General features: G+C 38.3%; 1 protein-coding gene across 1 annotated transcript in view; it reads right to left on the bottom strand.

The window, feature by feature from the left end:
• Nucleotides 1-19542, bottom strand: part of ARHGAP10 (Rho GTPase activating protein 10) — a 146558-nt gene that overhangs the window by 12974 nt on the left and 114042 nt on the right. Inside the window, exon 20 of the mRNA XM_080343894.1 lies at nucleotides 10660-10822. Coding sequence (XP_080200020.1) covers nucleotides 10660-10822 — 163 coding nt within the window. The remainder of the gene's footprint in view (nucleotides 1-10659; nucleotides 10823-19542) is intronic.

Below are 19542 nucleotides of genomic sequence, written 5' to 3'. Positions count from 1 at the left end.
CCTCATTCTGCACATAATGCATACTGTGCAGAGTTCATTTTAACTCAATAAAATAGAAGGTGAACCTAAGTCAAAAGTTTGCCAAAAGTGGATTAAAAAAGTATCCTGCTTGCACGGACTAAACTATTATAGTTAAAACAATCCTGATATTTAAAGAAAAATAATTTTCCTTGTGCTTTTATTTATTCAATTCAAATCAATTAAAACGTTAAAATTAGTGTCAAGCTCATTTCTGAAACCCGTAAAACTACAGAAAACAGAAAAAAATATTCCAAGTATATTACCAGAAGAGTATTAAAATGTCTCTCACTCAAACTAATCACAATTCAAGAATATTCTACTAAGTGCTCTTGCAGAGTACATACCTCAGATGTATGGTGTTTGGTTTTCCAGAAATGAATAATAAAATCTTGCATTTATTAAATATTTCACTGAAACATGCATCATATTAACCTATGCAACTTACTTGATCAGCTCTAGAACAACACATACTGCCCGCGTGTAAGACGCAGCATTAATGATTTCAAAACGCTACTCAGAACAGTTTATGAAAGACACCCTCCGATCCAGGAAAGCAGCAGTCATTTATAAGTATACATGAAATAAATACCAGATGGTTTCTCTTTGAGACTTGGAGAGGAATGACAATGAAAAAAAAAAAGAGAGGAAAGGTGTGCAAATAAAAAGGAAGAGAGGATGAAATAGAATGTTTGGATCCATGCTATGGCATGTTTATTTCCCAAGTTACACACACTCAACAAGAAGGGTAATCTATTAAGACTACACTGTCCTTTACCAGGCAGCATTATATAAAAGCACCTAAAAGCTGGCAGGTTTTCTGCAAATTCTGAGCAACTCCAAGAGTTCTATGGAAAAACGCTCCAGCAGTGCAGGTATGTGGAGCATTGGGCTGTTCCCTCCCCTGCTTTTGATGAATTGCCTTAATCCATGTCAGCTGTAGCAAAAGCACAGCAGCAGGCTCCTGGACCCACCTGTCATCTCCTGCTCCTGGGTACCCAGCACAAGATCATGCTCTACAATCCAGCAGGGAAAAACCCCCACTTTTCAATAGCAATACTTTTGTCATGGCAAGAAGAAAAAAAAAAGGAAAAATTAATAGTTTTAAATATTAAACACATTCCAGAACTTTTTAAAAAAAATTATTTACTGTACTTCACTATCTCAGTAACCACTTAATTTTATTATTAAAACAGAAGGTTTTACTCAATGGGAAAAATCAGTTCCAATGTGTACTCTGTAAGCAACAAACTGCCGGATTTTTTTTTTCTTGAAAAGAATCTTATGATAGCAAAATTACCTTGCTATAAAGCTTTGCGTGCCTTGTTTATCAAGATGATGATATATTAGAAAGTACTGCATATCTTATCATATAGCATCTGAACTTTCAGAAGGTATGTTGAAGAAATCGTTGCTCCTAAGGGCTAAAATGAAGGCAATGCATTTCCTGGGGGTGTGGGAGGGCGGGGGAAAGCCTGACATAACTACGTTTCTGAGAAAAAATGCTGTTGTCTGGTATGGTGAATGTTGGGAGAAGGGGAAAATGACCGTACTGAAAATAAGCTAGAGATTTTGTACTGATATTCAGAAACAAACTCTTGAAAACAGGATTTTATTGGCTGTTTATCTGGCTGGTTCCTAAGGTAACACAGCTAAAGAGCCACCTCTTATCTTGCGAGCGAGGAAGAAACTCAGTGAAAAGAATCTACACTGCAACTCTTGAGAAAAAAAGGGTTGTTTCATAAAAGGGTTCGGCAGCCCCGTGGCTGTTGTATCTCAGTGTCTGGCTGACATAAACTCAATCAAAGTGTTCTGAAAAGGTTTTATTATGAGATGACACAGAATATCAAAAGATGTCAGCTATTTCTGATTTGATATGCAATCCAATATTCTTCACCACCTGGCAATGATCTTCCTGCATGTTAAAACCCCTGTGCCTTGGTGAGGCTAGGATGCAGAAAAACACATGGACAAAATTCTAGGAATTGCCATATCCTCAGCAAAGCTGGAGACAAAACAGAAAGACAGAATTTCCTCATCTTTACCTCTGAAAAGAAACTCCACCTCTGAAATTTAAAGTATGTAACATGCACACAACATTAAACTTGTTTTGTTAAACTTTTTGTTTTGTTAAACTTGGATTGTGAAGTCTCAGTGAAACAACTAACACATTAGGTAAATGATCCTTCACGCCAGCATGGTATATCTGAAGTTAACATCTACAGGAGCTGTCCTAAGTTAAAGCATTTTTAAAAGATAATTTAGACAAAGCCAAAATTAAGTATGTACATCTATAGGCTTACAGTGTACTGCTGTTCCTTCTGGAAAAAAAAAAGGGGGGGGGGGACGACACTGTTGCCTGGAATCATGCAAAGAGAAGGAAAAAAGAAAGAGGAAAAAAAAAAAAGAGAAGAAAGTTTTGCTCATCCCAGTGGTTGAATCCCCATCTCTCTCTGCTCTGAGCACATCCAGTGGTGCTGCTGGCAAGCTCAGCTGCCCAGCCCACTGGAAGCCAAGGAGATGGCAAACGAACCACATATCTAAGTTATATTAAGCCTGTTTCAAAGGAGCTGCAAAATGAGGGATATTGCTCTACTTGCATAACAAATGGGTACAAAAAGAAATGCCTGCTCTGCTAAACCCGCTCTCAAACTGCTGAGTCACTGAAGAGGTGGCAGCTGAAACAAAAACAAACTACAAAATAAGCAGAATGGGCGAAAAGAACTGCTACATACCTGTACTGTGCCTTCTGCAGCTGTTAAAGCATCTTCGTTTATTAAAATAAGATGTTGACATTAGACACTATAAAAAGTTTTCAAGACACTGAAACTGAAGTCACTCATCATTTAGGTAAAACTGCAAATTCACCACTGCCAGAAAGTACAAAAAGAAACTATTCCAATTTTAAGGAGACTACAGCTGCAATCTACTGATGCAGATACAACAAGACTGATGGGAATTAATTCAGCAGTCAAACAAAATTAATAACTATCTCCAAGGCTTCTGGTATGTGTAGAACACCACTATTTCTGCCCTCCCTTGCCATCTCATGGCTCTTTTAACATCAGTCTGCTCACCGGTAATTTGAACAGCCTGAGATTTCATGAAGAATTATAAGCTTCCTCCCAGTCTGGTCACAAAGACCCTGAAATCACTCAGGATATGGCACAGTACAGCTCTCATCACAATTTTGAAAGCCTCTGTGGATATTAAAAACCCCAAAACGATGCCACTAGTGTAGCACATATACACCGTTGAGCTGGGTAACAGAATATTTTAGTGTCAGGGCAACCAATAAAGAAGAGCTGTAAAAGAAATTAAAACAAGACTAGGTTATTTCCTATGCCATGGGTTCCTTACATATTCCTGAAAAGCCATTTACATTGGCACAAATGTAACTGCTTTAATGAGCCATGCACCCCCATTCACATACACACTCAGTGAAGGGGTTTGATGGCCAGGATGCTTTACACCCCCTCCAGCTGCAAAATCCCAAAGGCTTAGAGAGCAAGAGAAGGAGGAAAGGTAAACAGATACTCATCATCTTGAGGAAGGCTACCCTACCTCCTGCACCATGACTCTATCCAGAACAACCATTAGAAGTCACCAAGTTCCAGCCCCCTATGAAATCCAGAGACCCTGCAGTCTCAGATCCCAAAAATGAACTCTCTGGCTGAGGAATATGACATCAGTTTTCATTATATGAATGAAGAAGAGATTGTGCAGTTCACGTAGGGGACTTCCAACCAAAAAGCAAGAGTGACCCAGTTCTGAAAACCCAGCACTGTGAGGGGTAAGTCTGTAAGCTCTGCAGATAAGCTCTGGCATAGGGCATTGTCCTTAAGCAGAAAAGATCCCATGACAATAATGGGCCAGTTACAGTAACAAATCTTTCCATATCAGGAAAAGATCATCAGAAAGATTAATTACAACAAATGCCGAGTCCAGGGAACAACAAGCGTTCAACTTTTTTGGTTCATTCCAAGGTGAAATGAAAACACACATAAGGCAGTCCACTGTGTTTTGGTACATGACTTGTATGTAACTCACCTTTCAAAAAAGTCAGTTGTCTCAATAAGGGAAACCTACAGTAATCCACCGGGGGTGAGCTGCCATTATAGCCAGCAGCCAGGGAACAGCTGAAGAGGAAAGACTTCATCTCAATAAACAGCTCTGGCTCACTGGGAAGTCAGTGAAGAGCCTGATGAACACCACTGTTCTGACTGCTGAAGGTCAAGATGAGTGAAACTAGTCCTTACTCCATAGTTCTGAAATTACTGCAGGTAGCCCGAGAATGTGAATTAAAACAAGTCAATATTCCCAAGACCAGTATTAGTCATGATCTCCCTTCCCTCTAAGATAATAAGAAGCAGCTGCCTTATGAACCCTTCTGCAAGGATTAGAAGATTAGAGGCTCTACAGCTGCAGCAATGGACCTCTTGTCAAAGCAGCACCTCTGAAAAAGAGTTAGTGATACGAGCACACAGACATGTAAGAGACCAGAGACAGAAGCAAGCAAGTCCAATATCAAAAAGTAACACCTCCGTCAGAAGAGTCACAGGAGGTGCAGAAATTGGAAGGAAGAGAGGGAAGTACGGTATGCACAAGCCTTGCACAGATTCAGAGGATCAAAATACACCGGGAACCGAGTGTGCGCAGGCCAGACATCCCAAACAGAATATGTAATATTTTCTGTGAAGATATTTTGTTGCAGGACCTAGAGCTTCAGACAAGTTCAAATACAAGGTCCTATACAATATGCTTCTACTTCTTGAAGTAGAGACATCAGTTACCACAATTACCCTTTTTTTTTTTGGCATAGATTAATTACAAATGTTAAAATGCCCAAATTACACTCAAAAGTAATAATTTATAACGCATAATAAAACAGAATTGGGAAAAATGTGTTTTAATAGTACTTAATGATATAAAACAGGCTGAAGATTGAAAACAATTTTGATATAAGTAACTGCAGCTATGTAGTAAATTCTATAATCAAACTACAACAGCCACAAAAAGGTCCCCTCACCATTTTTAATTGCATTGTATCACTTCATGTCTGATATTGCATCTGTTGCACTATCACCTACTTCACTACATGAGGACACTAATGAAAAGATAGTTGTTTAGATATATTTATTAGACAGAGATGTATATACCTACTTTAGCTGTCACTGTGTCTATATATTGTTTGCATGTGTCAAGCCATAATATAATAGGGTGAAAGTCAAACCATGTATCACTGCCTTTCAACTGCATGTAAAAGAGAAGATCAGCTATTGTTCCATACTTCAAGCACACCTTATGAGGTATCCATAACCCCTTCTAATACCTATCTCCAAAACCAAGGCCGTCACTATTATTAAAAAGTTTGGAGGGTAGCTTAGAAAAGCTAGTCCACTTCTTAGTATCTGAAATCCTGAACATATTTTGAATTATTAAAATTCAAGATTTGTACAGCATAGGAATAAAATCCTGAATGATTAAGGTGCGTATTTTTCAGTGCCAGTCGGGAAGACAGAAAGTAATGTCAGGGTCACATCCTCCAGCAAAGAGCTATCAAGCCTCTTGCAAAAATGATGTGTAGATTTATTTACTTTCTGGAGAAATTAAATAGGAAAACCAGAAACTACATAGCAGAGAGAAATTAAGCCAGAGGATTAATCTGACTGCATTACGTGCTTCACACTAACATTCTGTGCATACTCTTGATGTGCTGCTATAAGGTATTTCACAGAAAAATTGCCGAAACTCTGTGGCTCAACTAATGAGCTGCATAAAGGGAACTAACTAAGGTGGTTTACAATCTTCACCCAAGTGTTAGAAACAAACACCACCACATCCAACCACATGCACTAAGTGGAGAGCTAAGAAAGTAGCAACATCAACACCTCAAGCAAAATTTGCAGAACAATTTGCAACACTGCTATAAAGCTCACACTTCATTAAGTGCATCCTTACACAAAAGTTCAGGCTTCCTCCACTTGTAAAGCAGACACAGCACTAAATATTCACACAAGGAATGTACAGTCTCTTATATGCTGCAAACTCATACTATAGCTTACTGAGCACTCACTTTCCTTCACAGGCAAATCCTAAATTATGCCCAACCTTTTATTCTCCTTAAGCTCTCTCCTCTCCTACTGCTTGTTTTGTTTTTTTTTTCTCCCTCGTGAAATTTGGGAATAAATTAAATTTCCCCCTTACTATTTCTACCATGGGCTACTGGCCACAACATGTATTTTTTGCCTTCCTCTTCCCCTCGTTCTTGGTTTAATGCCTCAATTTTGTATGTGCATTTCTAGCACAGTATTATTCTTCACTCATCCTTCCCCCTTTCCACTCGGTGTCTTCCCCTCATCAATTAGGAGATTCCTGGTGCTCCTGGTGACACCATTAAAAGAATACTTTTCCTTACCAACACTGCCAACTGACTGCCTCTTGCCACAGAATCTGCAGGGAGCACCAACCTGCAGCAGCTTCCAGAACATTAGAAACAGCAAAAGTATTACTATGAAAGAAAGGGAGAGGAAGAAAACACAAATTCCTTCAACATGAGAGATTAGCACTAACCCTTCCTCACATTAACCAGAGTTTGAAGCAGTTCTGAGGAAAGAGGAAAGGGTGGGTTGTAGGGTCTGAACTCCTCGGATAATTTGTAATTTTAGGGTAGACAACAGTTTGGGGGAAACTGATGACTATGCATAAAAGAGGGCTGGAATTTGCTTGGTTAGGATTGGGGTTTTTTGTTTAAATCCAGGTCAGAATAATATTATGGACAACTCACAAAATATATCTATTCTGTATGGAGGGAATAAAATGTTAAAATACATGACATATTTGTTAAACCCAAAGCAGAATATGGCAAATATCATTGTATTTGTACATTTTACTTTACAAATTTTTATATTGGCAAATTCATGAAAGAGGAAATATTGCCTATTTTCCAGCGTCTCAAATAGCAGAAGACACAGATCAGAACAAGTTGCTACAGAATGCCTATATGGATAATCTCATCTCATCTGCAGGACATTGCTTACCTTCAGAACACCAGTGATGGTGGCAATCTGAATTAGAAGATATGCACAAGGAACTGGCTGCATCTAACGTGGAAACTTTTTTTTCCCCAGAACCAACTGTGGCTTTAAGGGAAATAACGAGCATTTTGAGAGTGTACTGCTGGTGAAACTACATGAACATCAGTCCCAAAACAGTCTAAAACATGCTCTCCTTACAGAAATAGTAACCACCTGGAGCTCTGTTGGAGCAAAGGGGACTTTGATAGTAGTTCCAGAGGAATCTGAGGAAGACAGATGGCTGTACAATGTCAATTCTGTAGCTTGTGTGTACAGACACTTAGAGAAAGCACAGAGGAAAAAGAAAGAATGCAAATGCTTTAGTTAATATTAAATTGAGATTGCCACTGCTGCTCTGCCTTAAAGGGAAAAAGATGCCCATACCAGTGGAGAGCACTACAAGGGAGGAATACACCCTATCCAGTTTACTACCATAATTATCAGTTCATGTCTGAGATTAGATCATGCTAAGCTTCCTTGGATAGAAGGCATTTTCAAACAACATACATTTATGACATGAGGCTCCATCAAGCAGGAAAGGTAATTTGCCAGTCCTGGGCTATTTGGAGTTTGAATCCTGCGTCTACATAAACTAGTCTGTAATTTTGTGACTGACAGGGGAATAAAACTCTCTGTGTTCTACCATAGAGTGTATGTAAAAATAAAATGTGCTTATTTTTAGTATTTGGCTCTTGATGGAAGTGTGAAGCTAAAAATATCTTCAGGAGAAAGGTTGAACAAAGTTTAGGGTCCAAGATAACCTTAGAACAGCAAACTTGGGTCTCCACTGAAAGCCACCCTTGCCGTGGGCAGTAAGAGCCAACCATCATCCAACTCTCTACACCCCGCTACAGTAGCAGATGACAACACAGGGCATATGTCTGAGCCACACTGAGCTTTCAAAGAAAATCTAGCATCAGGCAGACGCACGCTTATAGACATGAGAACCAACAGCTTAGCGGGGCTTCAAAATGGCACATATGTGAAACATCACCTTCCAGTTACACCGTATGCATAGTACATCTTTAAACACTGACATGACAAATGAGCAGTCAGGGCTTTGTGAGACATTTCAAATCGGTTGCATAGCCCTTGCTCTCTTGGCTTGTTTCACCACTCTGGCCATGCAGATCCCTCCTAGTGCAAGCCAGGAGGTGAGGGTGTGTTTGCCTGCATTTGGTGCTCCTCTCACCATACTTGAAGCTGTAGTTCCTTTTGTTTTCAAAGGTGGGACAAGGAAAGGGCATACATCACAAAAAACTCTGTCAGGAAACATCATGGTGAGAACAGCTATTATTCAAGAAAAATCAAGCTCTTCATTTCTTAAAAACAAATACCACAAAAAGTATTCTTGCTATCCATCACCTATTATTGCTTAAAGCAAACTACTGATATAAACCAGCCTTGGAATATCTGACATATTTTCACCCACAATGCAACATCCCTCCCCCAGGAAACAATGCAAGCAACTCTTCTACCACAAAGAAGTCACCATCACCTTGTTGACTACATAACTCCACAGTGATTGATCTCTCACAAGTAACACCCTTCTGTTATAAACATCAGCAGAAACTTGAGAAACCAGTTCCTCTTGTATTTCCATCTCCTCTCAGCTCAGTATGGTATTTATTGTGAAGACCTGCAATACTATTTTAGAGAGTATATCGAGAATTTAAGAATTGGTTTTGTTCCAATTTGGCACAAAACATTTTGAAATCCTGCACAAATAGAAAGGACTGTTCTCCACCTAATTCTAGGATAGTCCAATTTATCAGAATAGTCTACAACCAAAGCAGAGTTCATCAGCTAATGCTATATTTCCTTGAGCTGGGAGAGCTACCACAGCTACACAATGCCATGTCAACCACCACCCTTTCCTGCCCACAGGACCCCATGATGCACAACAACTGACAAAGGCCACCAAGTACATTCTCCATTGCTGACATCTGCCTCTGCCATTAATACAGCAGGGCTGTCTGGGGCTTTGTTCTTTTCTGTTAAGGCAAGGCCCTCTGAGTCATCAGAACTAGAAGCCAATTTGGGGGCAGAAAGTAGAGGAAAGAAAGAATGTACCATTCACAGGCTACTCTCTGTCACTGTCCAGGCTTGTTACAGAGGTAGCTCTCAAGTAAACTTCTCAGACAGGTGAGTGGAAGAAACTGTTTTTGACAAATAATCTTTTCCTTTTCAAACTGTTTAAGTGCTCTTTCCAACTGAGCACAAAACCTCAAGACATCAAGCAAAGCTTCCAAAATCGCAGTACCGTATAATTTCCATTAAAATTAACAAATGCCAAAATGCAATGTTCCTCCAAACACCTGAAGTTCCTGAACCCTCTGGATAAAATCAACACTTCTTTCTTCTATTCTCTGACGTGACATTATCAATGTTTTGCTAACCATATGCTCCTTAATTAGCTCTGCTTGATTTCATAGACATTCCAGTTTTATACCATCTACAGCATGTTTGTCACACATGCACTTCTTTTTGTCAAATGCAACTTATTGTTAATCCTACCTACTACTAGTGGACAGTACAAGAAGATAAGGAAAGAATAACTTTACTGTAGAAGTTACATTTATGTAAAATACCTATAAATCTGGAATTATTTCAATACATATGAGAAAATATTGTACTAGCTAATAAGTATTTTAATCAGCAGTTAATTGTGCATGCATATAGAAATATAAACCCATCATATGGCTATCTGCATATTCTCATGTGTAACATACACCTACACATATATTTTAGACACTTGCTTCATTAACAGAACAGGCTACTCTGAATGCCATTATGGAAAATATTTGTAACAAATCTTTTCTCCAGACCTGCTCCTTCATCTTCTTGGCACTGAAGGCTGGAAAACTTTGTCTTGATATGTTAAAGTTTGTGTGAATAGCAAACCAGAGAACTCAATTCAAGTTCAACTTCTCATTTAAAAAGTAAGGTATGCTCAGTTTTTTTGTGTATCAAAGCTGAGTATGTAATACAGAGAGAGGACAAACATTGTAGTGTCAATTTTTCTTAAGCTGAAGTGACACTCAATAACCAAGCATACAAAGTCAGGCTGCACTTTCATTGGAAAATGGACATTTAATTTGTTAACAAAAAGAGATTAGTAACGATAATGTTCTTAGACAACAGCATCTGAGCACACACTCATTACAGTGTATTTATCCAAACCCAAAATTTGGTCCTCAATCTTAATGGCCCTGCATCTGAGTGTAGCTAACACTGTCTTGAAATAAAACTAGGGTAATACATCATAAAGAGAATAACTTACATATTCATTGCCTAAATAAAAACATTTAAAATTGTATAACAGGTTACAGTAAAATGTACTAGGTTTCTGTAGAAAAAGAACATTTATTTCCTACAAACTCAGCCACATTTAAGCAGCTTCTAAGCTCTGCCCCAACATGTAAACATATACCTTTTTGTAGCAGAAAAAAAACCAAACCCAAGTATATTTAATTTCTAAAAATCATTCACCACCACCCTGAAAAGGGAAATGTGTTTCATTACTAGTAGGAAAAAATATTTATTCACTATTCAGGTTACTTACAGATTTGTTGCCCAGCCTGCATGATCCCCGCTGTCCATAATAAGGTGATTTCCGTCCAGGAGCCCCGGGGGGCTGCTAGAGAAGGTGGGTGTCGGAGACTGGGAAGAAAGAGAATCCATACTCCCAGTTGGGGTGTCTTCTCTGGGAGAACTGTGACTGTCAGCTGAAAAAGAGAGCACAAATCAGAAGGATACTAAAAGAATCTTCTCATTAGCTGAAGAAGCTGCTTTGGTAACAATGTCCCAAAATACATACAAGAAGCAACCTTACTGTTCTGTCTTCATGGGATATTTCAGAAGGCAAGCAATCCCCCAGCACTTCCCAAAATGTAGCTTTGCACAATTTCCCCCATCATTATCACTAAACTATCTTCTCAATACAATGTATTTCCAATCCCCTTTTTAACAGGTGTTTTATGTGAATGAAATGCGAGATTCTGGGGGGTTATTTTCCGACAAATGCATCACTTCAGATAACAAAATAGTTTAGGCTACACACATTTGTGCGTCCCTAAAAATAATTTAATACACATGTGATTTCTCAAGTACCATAAGCATGATCCTACCAAACATGAAACAACGAAATTTAGAAAGGGTAAAATAAAGAGGAGATCTCTAACAAACATGCAATACCCAAGAACAGTACTATTATTACTCCTTTTTAACAGTGTTACTTTTAAGAGAACACGTATTCTGGTCTACTATTTGTTTTCATAGGCTACTCTTAGAATATAACTCCAGAAGCAACACATTCGGAAATGATTGCATAAGAAAACATTAAAGGAACACCATTCCTATCCCATGGACAGCAAGGAAAAGTTACAAATGCGTCACAGCACTCACTGCAAACCGTTCTGACACATCCAGCCAAACAGCACGATCATCACTGAAAAGCTAACCTTCACCCACATAGCTTTTCCTTTTATTTAAGCATCAGCTCTGCATTTTATAAATTCTAAAGGAGGCATACAAAATGAGGACAATTGCAGACATGGAAGTGTGCATCACAACTAAGCCCACAGTCTCAGATGGGGCCTGTGGCTGTTTTCAGAATACTAATATTTAACAGTAATAAGGGTCATTTCCAGCCACCCTTTGCAAGGCTTCCTGCATCCCATCCTGTCCTTTCCTCCTCTGTCTGTTCTACTCCCACTGGAACACATGAACACAGCCCACAGCTCTGTCTAGTCAACATCATGAAAATCCCTCTGGAGTGGATTAGATACCACTGCCCCCCCGTCTTGGTAAAGGAGTTCTGCTCTTTTGGGATCGAAAGCTTTGGGGGGAAACTGAACAACTAAATCCTAACACAGCATTCACAATAATGTGATCAAAAGTTGTTAAAGTATGTTTGCTTGAAAAGCTGTATCTCCTGTACACAATGCCATACAACATGAAGTCCTGTACAATATTACTTTCTAATTATAAATGAATTAGAATCTGCACAGCAAACAGCTGAGGTTAATTCAACTCCATCAAGCTAAGCAGTATTGTTGCAATGATTCTTTCATTCATAATTTTTTCCTTAATTATTTAAAAATGCAACAATAATGAAATATGGACAATAAAAAGCCACCATCTCTGGACAAAATTATTCTCACAACTTCATTACTGCCTCAACCAGTTCGATTTCTTCTGCTTCAAAAGCAGAAAGCTAAGAAAGTGCTCACCCACTTCCCCGCCATCTCGTCCTCACCCCCTCCCAGCAACTCTCAGAGAACAACTTCCCTAGAGAATAAAATGACATACAACTAAAAACACTGAAATCATAAAAGTGATAATCTGGAAATTTCTCCTGAAAGTAGCTGCTAATTTAAGGATCCTAAGTATGATAAACTCAGAGGAGAACATTAACCTGGAAAGTGAGTCACTCGCACAGCAGTGGCTCCACTACCTCCTCGCTGCACCCTGGCCACGATGCTGCCGCTCAAGTTTATGTGACGTGAGAACCGTAAGAATGTCAGGTAAAAACTAATTAATTTCATCTCAGTTGCAGACATGTGTGTCACAATGATAAACATGTGAGAGATTAGACAGTCATACTGCAATATTACTATATTAAGAAGCTGAATTCCTTAGAACTAGACTTTTAAAACTAGTTCTTTTAATTCATCACAATTTCTTTTCAATATTTTGAAATTAGTATTAATGCAAGCCAGATTATCAAACAACATACATCATATTAGAAGGTCATGCTTAGCTCAATCATTCACTTAACATGACTAAAATGGCAGTAGAAAGGAATATTCGTCTGTTCTTTTATATTATTAATATGACCAACTTACCTCATCTCCTTACAGAAAGCAGAGGTATTTCCATTGAATCATTTCTCAGAGCACATAGAACAAGTGAAAAATACTAAACACTTCAGTCACGCACAGTAGTCTGCACTGGAGACTGCAGTATACATGCAATTGCATTTGACATTATCATAAATGAAACTATGTGTTAAATCTTTCCTTACATTTTAATTCTTCCTTCCCTTCCTTCCTGAGCCAGTGTTTTCCCACGGTCAGTACTGTGCTGCACTCTCAAGAATAAGACCGGTTTGTGATCACAAAGAACGAATCAGGTATTTAAACAGGAAAACACATGCTAAATTCCATAGGATTAAGTGAACACTCTCTAAAAACACATTTGAAGATACTTTACATTTCTTGTGTTTTTAATTATCTGGTTTTGTAAAGTAAAACGATGCCTTTATTCAGGCAATTCTGTATGACTGCAAAATCAGGTGACTAATGATCACCCAGTACATTTTCATGATTAAAATCAATATATGCTCAAAAATCGCCTTCAAAATACATTGCCAACAGTACAAAGATTTCAATTGTGTCAGTGACAAAAAGTTCTGCTAACTTCAGAAATTATGTAACTCCTGTACATGACAGAGGCCATAGAATTGTATCTAATTATCTCTTTATGAAGCTTAATAACCTGCTTTTGATTAATGCCTATTTCATGTTGGGCCAAACTGCATTTTCCAAAGAATCTTTGTCTGAAGACATCAGCAGATTATAAAGTCAATGGAAAAATCAATTAGCTGCTAATTAACATACTTACTGATAATTCACGTAATTCACTTTGTTAGGCTTTATTTTTGAGGCATGACCCATGTAATACACATTGCTAATAATTATAGTATCTCGCCTATCCAGTTTTGTGCTGTGTGAAGGTATTTAAACTATCTCCTTTTTAAGTTTAACACTAAATCTCTTACTGTAAGGACTTCTGCAGGTTTGGAATCATGCACCTGTTTTATAAACCTGTTTCAATTTCCCAGAGTTCTTTCTGAAAAGCGTGCATCAGATCTGAATTCATGTTGTGGTCCCACGACTCCCACATTGAGCGTTAATTCCACCATTTACCCTACTCATCAATCCCCTGTTCATCCCTCCAAGGATGGCACTTTTTTGCCACAGCATTAAATTGATAGTTTATGACAAGTTGATTGCACACTGTGACTAGCAGACTTAGCAGAGTCACCATTTTCAAGGATGTAGTTCCTCCATTCTGCAGCTATAGGCTACTTTTTCCCTGCAAAATCTGTACATTCATTTCTTAATACAACCAAGCTTATTTTGTTTGAATGAGTGCAACTTAGCACATGACCACAACTCCTAGATAACTGCCATTGCCATTACTTACAATCCTCCTTTGTCCCGTATGTAAATATATCATCAAGGATTTGTATTTACCTTTCTAAATACTGCTACTACATTAGCATTCCTCCAGTTTCTTCAAACTTCTTCAGCATGCCACAACATGTTTTAAAAATTAACCAAGCCATATAACCCCATGACCAGATAATTTTTTTAGGACAAGTTAGACAGCTTCACAGGCCTACCTGTGAAGATTTCTGCTTGATTCTGCTGATTATAAATCACACATCACCTTTCAGAGCTAAGTTCTATTTAACAATTCTTCTAAACATTTACTGACTGCTAGCTATTTCCTCCTTTTTTTTATCCCCTTGCCTTCCCTGCGCCCCCCGTCCCCTGCTGTATTTTGCTTTGTGGAGCCAGTAAAGATGCTAAACTGCCAGTGACTAAAAAGCCATTAAAGTTTTGACATGGCTTGTTTGTTAAAGAGTGTATTAAGTATTTGCTGGAACTTAATCAGGTTTATGGCTTTCATTTTACCTCTGAATTCAGGGACTCCCTAATATTGATAGCCTCATATTTTTACTGTTTCTCTGCTCTCACACGTCTTTACCTCGAGCGTTGTTCTCCAGTGAGCAGCATTGTCAGCTTTCCCACTTCTGTGGAAAGGTTAACTGCCACATTGGACTGACAGGTCCTTTCAAAGGGGAGCTCCAGAAACTTCCTATTCTTTTCTACCACTTGAATTCTATTCAGCTTTTACACTCTAAAATAGGGAAGATGTGATTTTGTTTAAAGCTCATTTACATCATTCTTTCAGCAAATACATACAGTGTGGTGTTCTTGGTGCCTCTCTCATATTTGGGTGCCAAAGAGTGCCAAAATAGATGAAGGACATGAGGGTTCCCAGTGTAAAAGCAATAAGTCTGTACAATACCTCATAAACTTTTGTCAACATTCCATCTATCAACTCTTCACCTTCCCTATATTTGTGGGAAGCTTCTGAGTGCCTTCAGCAAGGCCATCTTTCTAGAGCTGCCACCAAGCTGCTTCTACAACTCGCCTCCTCATCCTACGCATATAGGTCTAAGATCCAATTTTACTCTCAACAGAGTTAAAACTTGTTTCACATTCTCACCACCTTTTGCATACTATTTAAATTTTTTGACTGCTCAGATCCTTTTAAACTGTCATCTAAATTATCTTCTTGTTTCACTGTTCTAATCACAACACTCATCCAGGCCTTCAAGCTTTCACTGTGCCTCTGCAGCAGACACCCATGCTTTGTTTTTATGGCTGTTCGTAGTTCAGACCAGCCCTATCTAGAAAATAAAACAGCTTAAGTTCATCCTAACCATTTACTGGTTGTATCTAACTGGTACTATGTACCATTTGGTTTCTAACCCAAATATTCTTCGTCCTTCCCCCTGCCCTTCCCTGCCTCATGTCACCCTTTCTCATAATGAAAAATCCCTACAAGGTAAGAAAGCACCGATATAGACTAAGACTTACCTCATTTAGCTTTCCTCTAACATATATGTAACCCTCAATTCCTTTTCCCTTTTGTCTGGATGAGCTTCAGACAGTAAAGGCTCTTAGACCCTCCATACCAGAAATCTGAACCCAGCTTCTACCTAACTGAGCATGACATGCCTCCCAGTTGCCTTTTTTTCTCTCCTTTTTCCATCTGTTTAGTCTAAGAATATTTTTTGTTGGCATCCAAAATTGAAAGAAACTGAAATACTTTGGCAGTGTCAATAACAGATCCTTACTTTACTCCAAGAATTCTAAATAAGAAAAAACATTTGTAATAAAACCAACAAAAAACAGAGAGCTAACACTATGTTACTTGCTTGAGTGACAGAGTTTGCTTCCAACTTCAGCTTAAGTAAACCAAAGAATTACATACTTTACTATTAAAAGGAAGACTAATCTTTAAGCAACAATATTACAACCAGCATGTATAGTTTAGAGGTAGACAGAGGATAAAAGCAGTTTATGAAAGTGAATGTTTCTGGAGCAAAAGAGGAATATACTACAGTTTCTACTGTGATACACAGAACAGGCAGAACAGAACTGTTGTATATGTTTTAAGTGCTCATCAGATACACAAATCATGACAAAATAAGAGGATAAAAGACATGTTTTATTCCAATTTGACACAGTTACATAGGCCTAGTCATAGACAAGGGGTGATGGGGAGAATTACATAGGAGAGTAAATTAAAGATACTGCAAAATCCTGAATATCACCTTCAAGTCTGACATTTTCTGCACCACGAGCTGGGGAAGCAGCAGCTCCACTGCTGTGCAGCCACCCATCCTCCCCAATCAGCATCACAGCTGCATCCAGCTCTGAGAAAACAAACATTCATTCACCATAAATAGCTAACTTTCCACAATAATACAGAAGTTTAACCAAGTAGAAAGTAGCTTTGCTCTTATGTTAATTTGTGGGTATATACTATGTTTTCATTTTAATAGGCATGTCATAGATTGGGGATAGAAAGGAAATATGAGTATCGTAAATATCCTCTGCCAAGCAAGAACTTAGTTCCATACACCAGAGCTTCAGCATCCACAGAAAAAAACAGGCAAGAAAACATAACTGAAGATTAAGTTGTCTCAGTTAAAAACCTGAAGTGATCCCATGATACAAGTTACCAATCACTTTAAAAAGTCAGACAATATATTACGAAAAAAATAACCTTATCTTCTTTAGAAGATGCTCTAAGAATTCCAATATGATTTATATTATTGACATGAGGAATCCAGTTAGGTTACAATGGCAACAGAAGTCAAAATAAATTACTTGGTACTGAGACCCAGAATATTCACATCATATTTATAACAGAAATCAAGAGGGAATTTGTCCTGAATCAGCACATCTTAACTAAAAGGAAAGGAAACAGTTAATCCATATAATCAGCCAAACCCATAGAAAAGATGTCACTAGTTCACATGAGCAAAGTATTTGCATTTTTCTCTGCCTACAGGAATACTCTCACTCCAGAAAAGATTCAGCCATTCCTGGAAAGTGAGAAGTAACTGTAGTGGAGAAAATCTTATGTGATAATCAGAGCAATCAGAGGACTCTGCAGTCAGGAACAGCCTTTTCTGGATGCAGGGCTGCAACCTTTGTCACTATTCAGAGTGCAAATCACCAGTAATCATGCCAGGCACCAAGTGAACTCATTCTTCTGCTTCTCCAAATTTATAAAGTTTTCTGAATTAATGAAGTCATCCGTTTCTGAGGAAATTGGGTACTTTTGTTTATCACACCACTGAAACTGGTCAACAGAATTGTTTATTACTTGCCTCTAGACTATGAAATTGTGCTATTTAAACACGTAAGTTTCCAAACTAAGGTGAAAACACATAAAAACAAGCTAATAACGATGTATTATCTGGTTAAAAATAATAATAGAGAATGCTTAAACTAAGACAGTTATTTCACTATTCCTGAATAACGGGTATTTTGGAGGTCAAATTCTTGCAAATACTCAGGAAAAATAGCTCTACATTACCGCATTTCATTATCAAAAAGTATCCATTATCCTCATTATGTTGCAAATCTTATACACTGCAGTACTGTCTTAGTACGCCATTAGTTCTTCCGTAAATTTAGACATCAGTAGACTCATACACCCTAAAACCAACAGAGCTTCCATGCAGCAAATGGACAGCAGACAGCTCACATATCCGTCAGTTTCCTGCTATCTTTCAAAACACATGCAGCAAGAATTAGATCTCTGTGCCAGGTATTTTTTTTCTCTCAGACAAAATAATTAACACAACTATTATAGCTGACTACAGATTTTTCCTAGATAAAGGCCAACTTTTATATATTTTTTCAAATATATGCATGTACAAGCACATGGATCTTAGGCACAAAGTAGCTTTCCTGTAGAAAGACTGTTTTTCCCAACTCCACAATGATTCAGATACGTCAGGAGGAGGAGGAAGCTGCACTAGACAGAATTTGCCTCAAGACTGGCTGATGCAAGCCAAGAATTGTAGCCAGAAAGGTGGGTGTCTGAGTTGGGGCTAGGAAAGGGAAGGAAATGTGCTCATCTGCAAGTTACTTAGGGGCAAGTGGGGGTTTTAGGACCATTCCCCTGCTCTCCTCCTTTTTGATACTTTTTTATTTCTAAAATAAGAAGTTCAATTTCTTACAGGCATCTTTCTAGATATTCAGAAATTACTTTCAATAAATATCTCCATCACTGCAGGTCCTCTCTCAAAATTCAGGATAAATATTGCTTGGATTACTTCTTTACTTCAATAAAATCCCAAAGACACATAGAATTGAAGGTAAGCCTTTTGCTAAGCAAGCTAAAACTAAAATGTGTAAATAATGCCAGTTTATTCTTCAAGCTGTAGAAAAACAGTTCAAGACGGAGTCATGGGTACAAGGTTAAGTTATATAATATAATTAAATTTTTAAACACAACAGAAATCAGATACAAGCATGCAGAGGAGTTCCTCTTTTGATTTGTGTATACTATGATTACAAGAGCAGTATCTAAAGCCAAAGATTACTCATTTTTTACCAGGGCTTGCTTGGCAGGAAACCACACACGACCTCCAGCCTTACCAGGCTGGCCAGATGCCAGACATGAATTGCATGGCTGAAAAATGCAGCAATGAACTGAAGCTACTTCCAGAAAACTCTGACATATTGTAAGATAAATGGATTGTCTCACAGCTTTCATATGTTTTTGGTAGCGCTGAATGTTTTGGTTTTCCATATGTCCAGGTAACATCTCCCTATGGACTAGACCTATATTGAAACCTACCAACAGAACAGCTCTAGTCTAATCAAAGAGAATGAGAACTGTGGAAAACCAAAGCAAGTCACAAAGGGGCACAATGCAATAATGAGTGCTAAAAGTTCCCTGATTCAGCAGCACATCTTAAATGGCATCAAAGACTCCAAAACTCATGAAAATATTCTTCCATGCTTCCTTTTCTGTTGTGTTGGCAATTCAGCCGCTGATTAGCTGGCAAATGTCTTTGTAAGACCTTCCACTCTCAAAAGGTAAGGTGTTCAAAAAGTCATTTCCTATCATGCTGCTTTCTCCTCTTATTTTGCTATTTAGCTTACTTCACTTCGCAATTCCTTCCCATGACTCTTTAAGAGAAGTTTCTTACCAATAATCCCACAATCCATGGTGGTATTCAGATAACAACAAAGACTAACTACTCTCACACTGTGTATGTGACAGGTTTCTCATAAGACAGACACTCTGAAGCATTTTCAGTACAGTGGTGACACTTGGC

Source organism: Nesoenas mayeri (genome assembly GCF_963082525.1).
Source record: "Nesoenas mayeri genome assembly, chromosome: 4".
Lineage (NCBI taxonomy): Eukaryota > Metazoa > Chordata > Aves > Columbiformes > Columbidae > Nesoenas > Nesoenas mayeri.
Note: the sequence above shows the minus strand (reverse complement) of the source record. Positions and strands in the feature narration are given on the sequence as shown.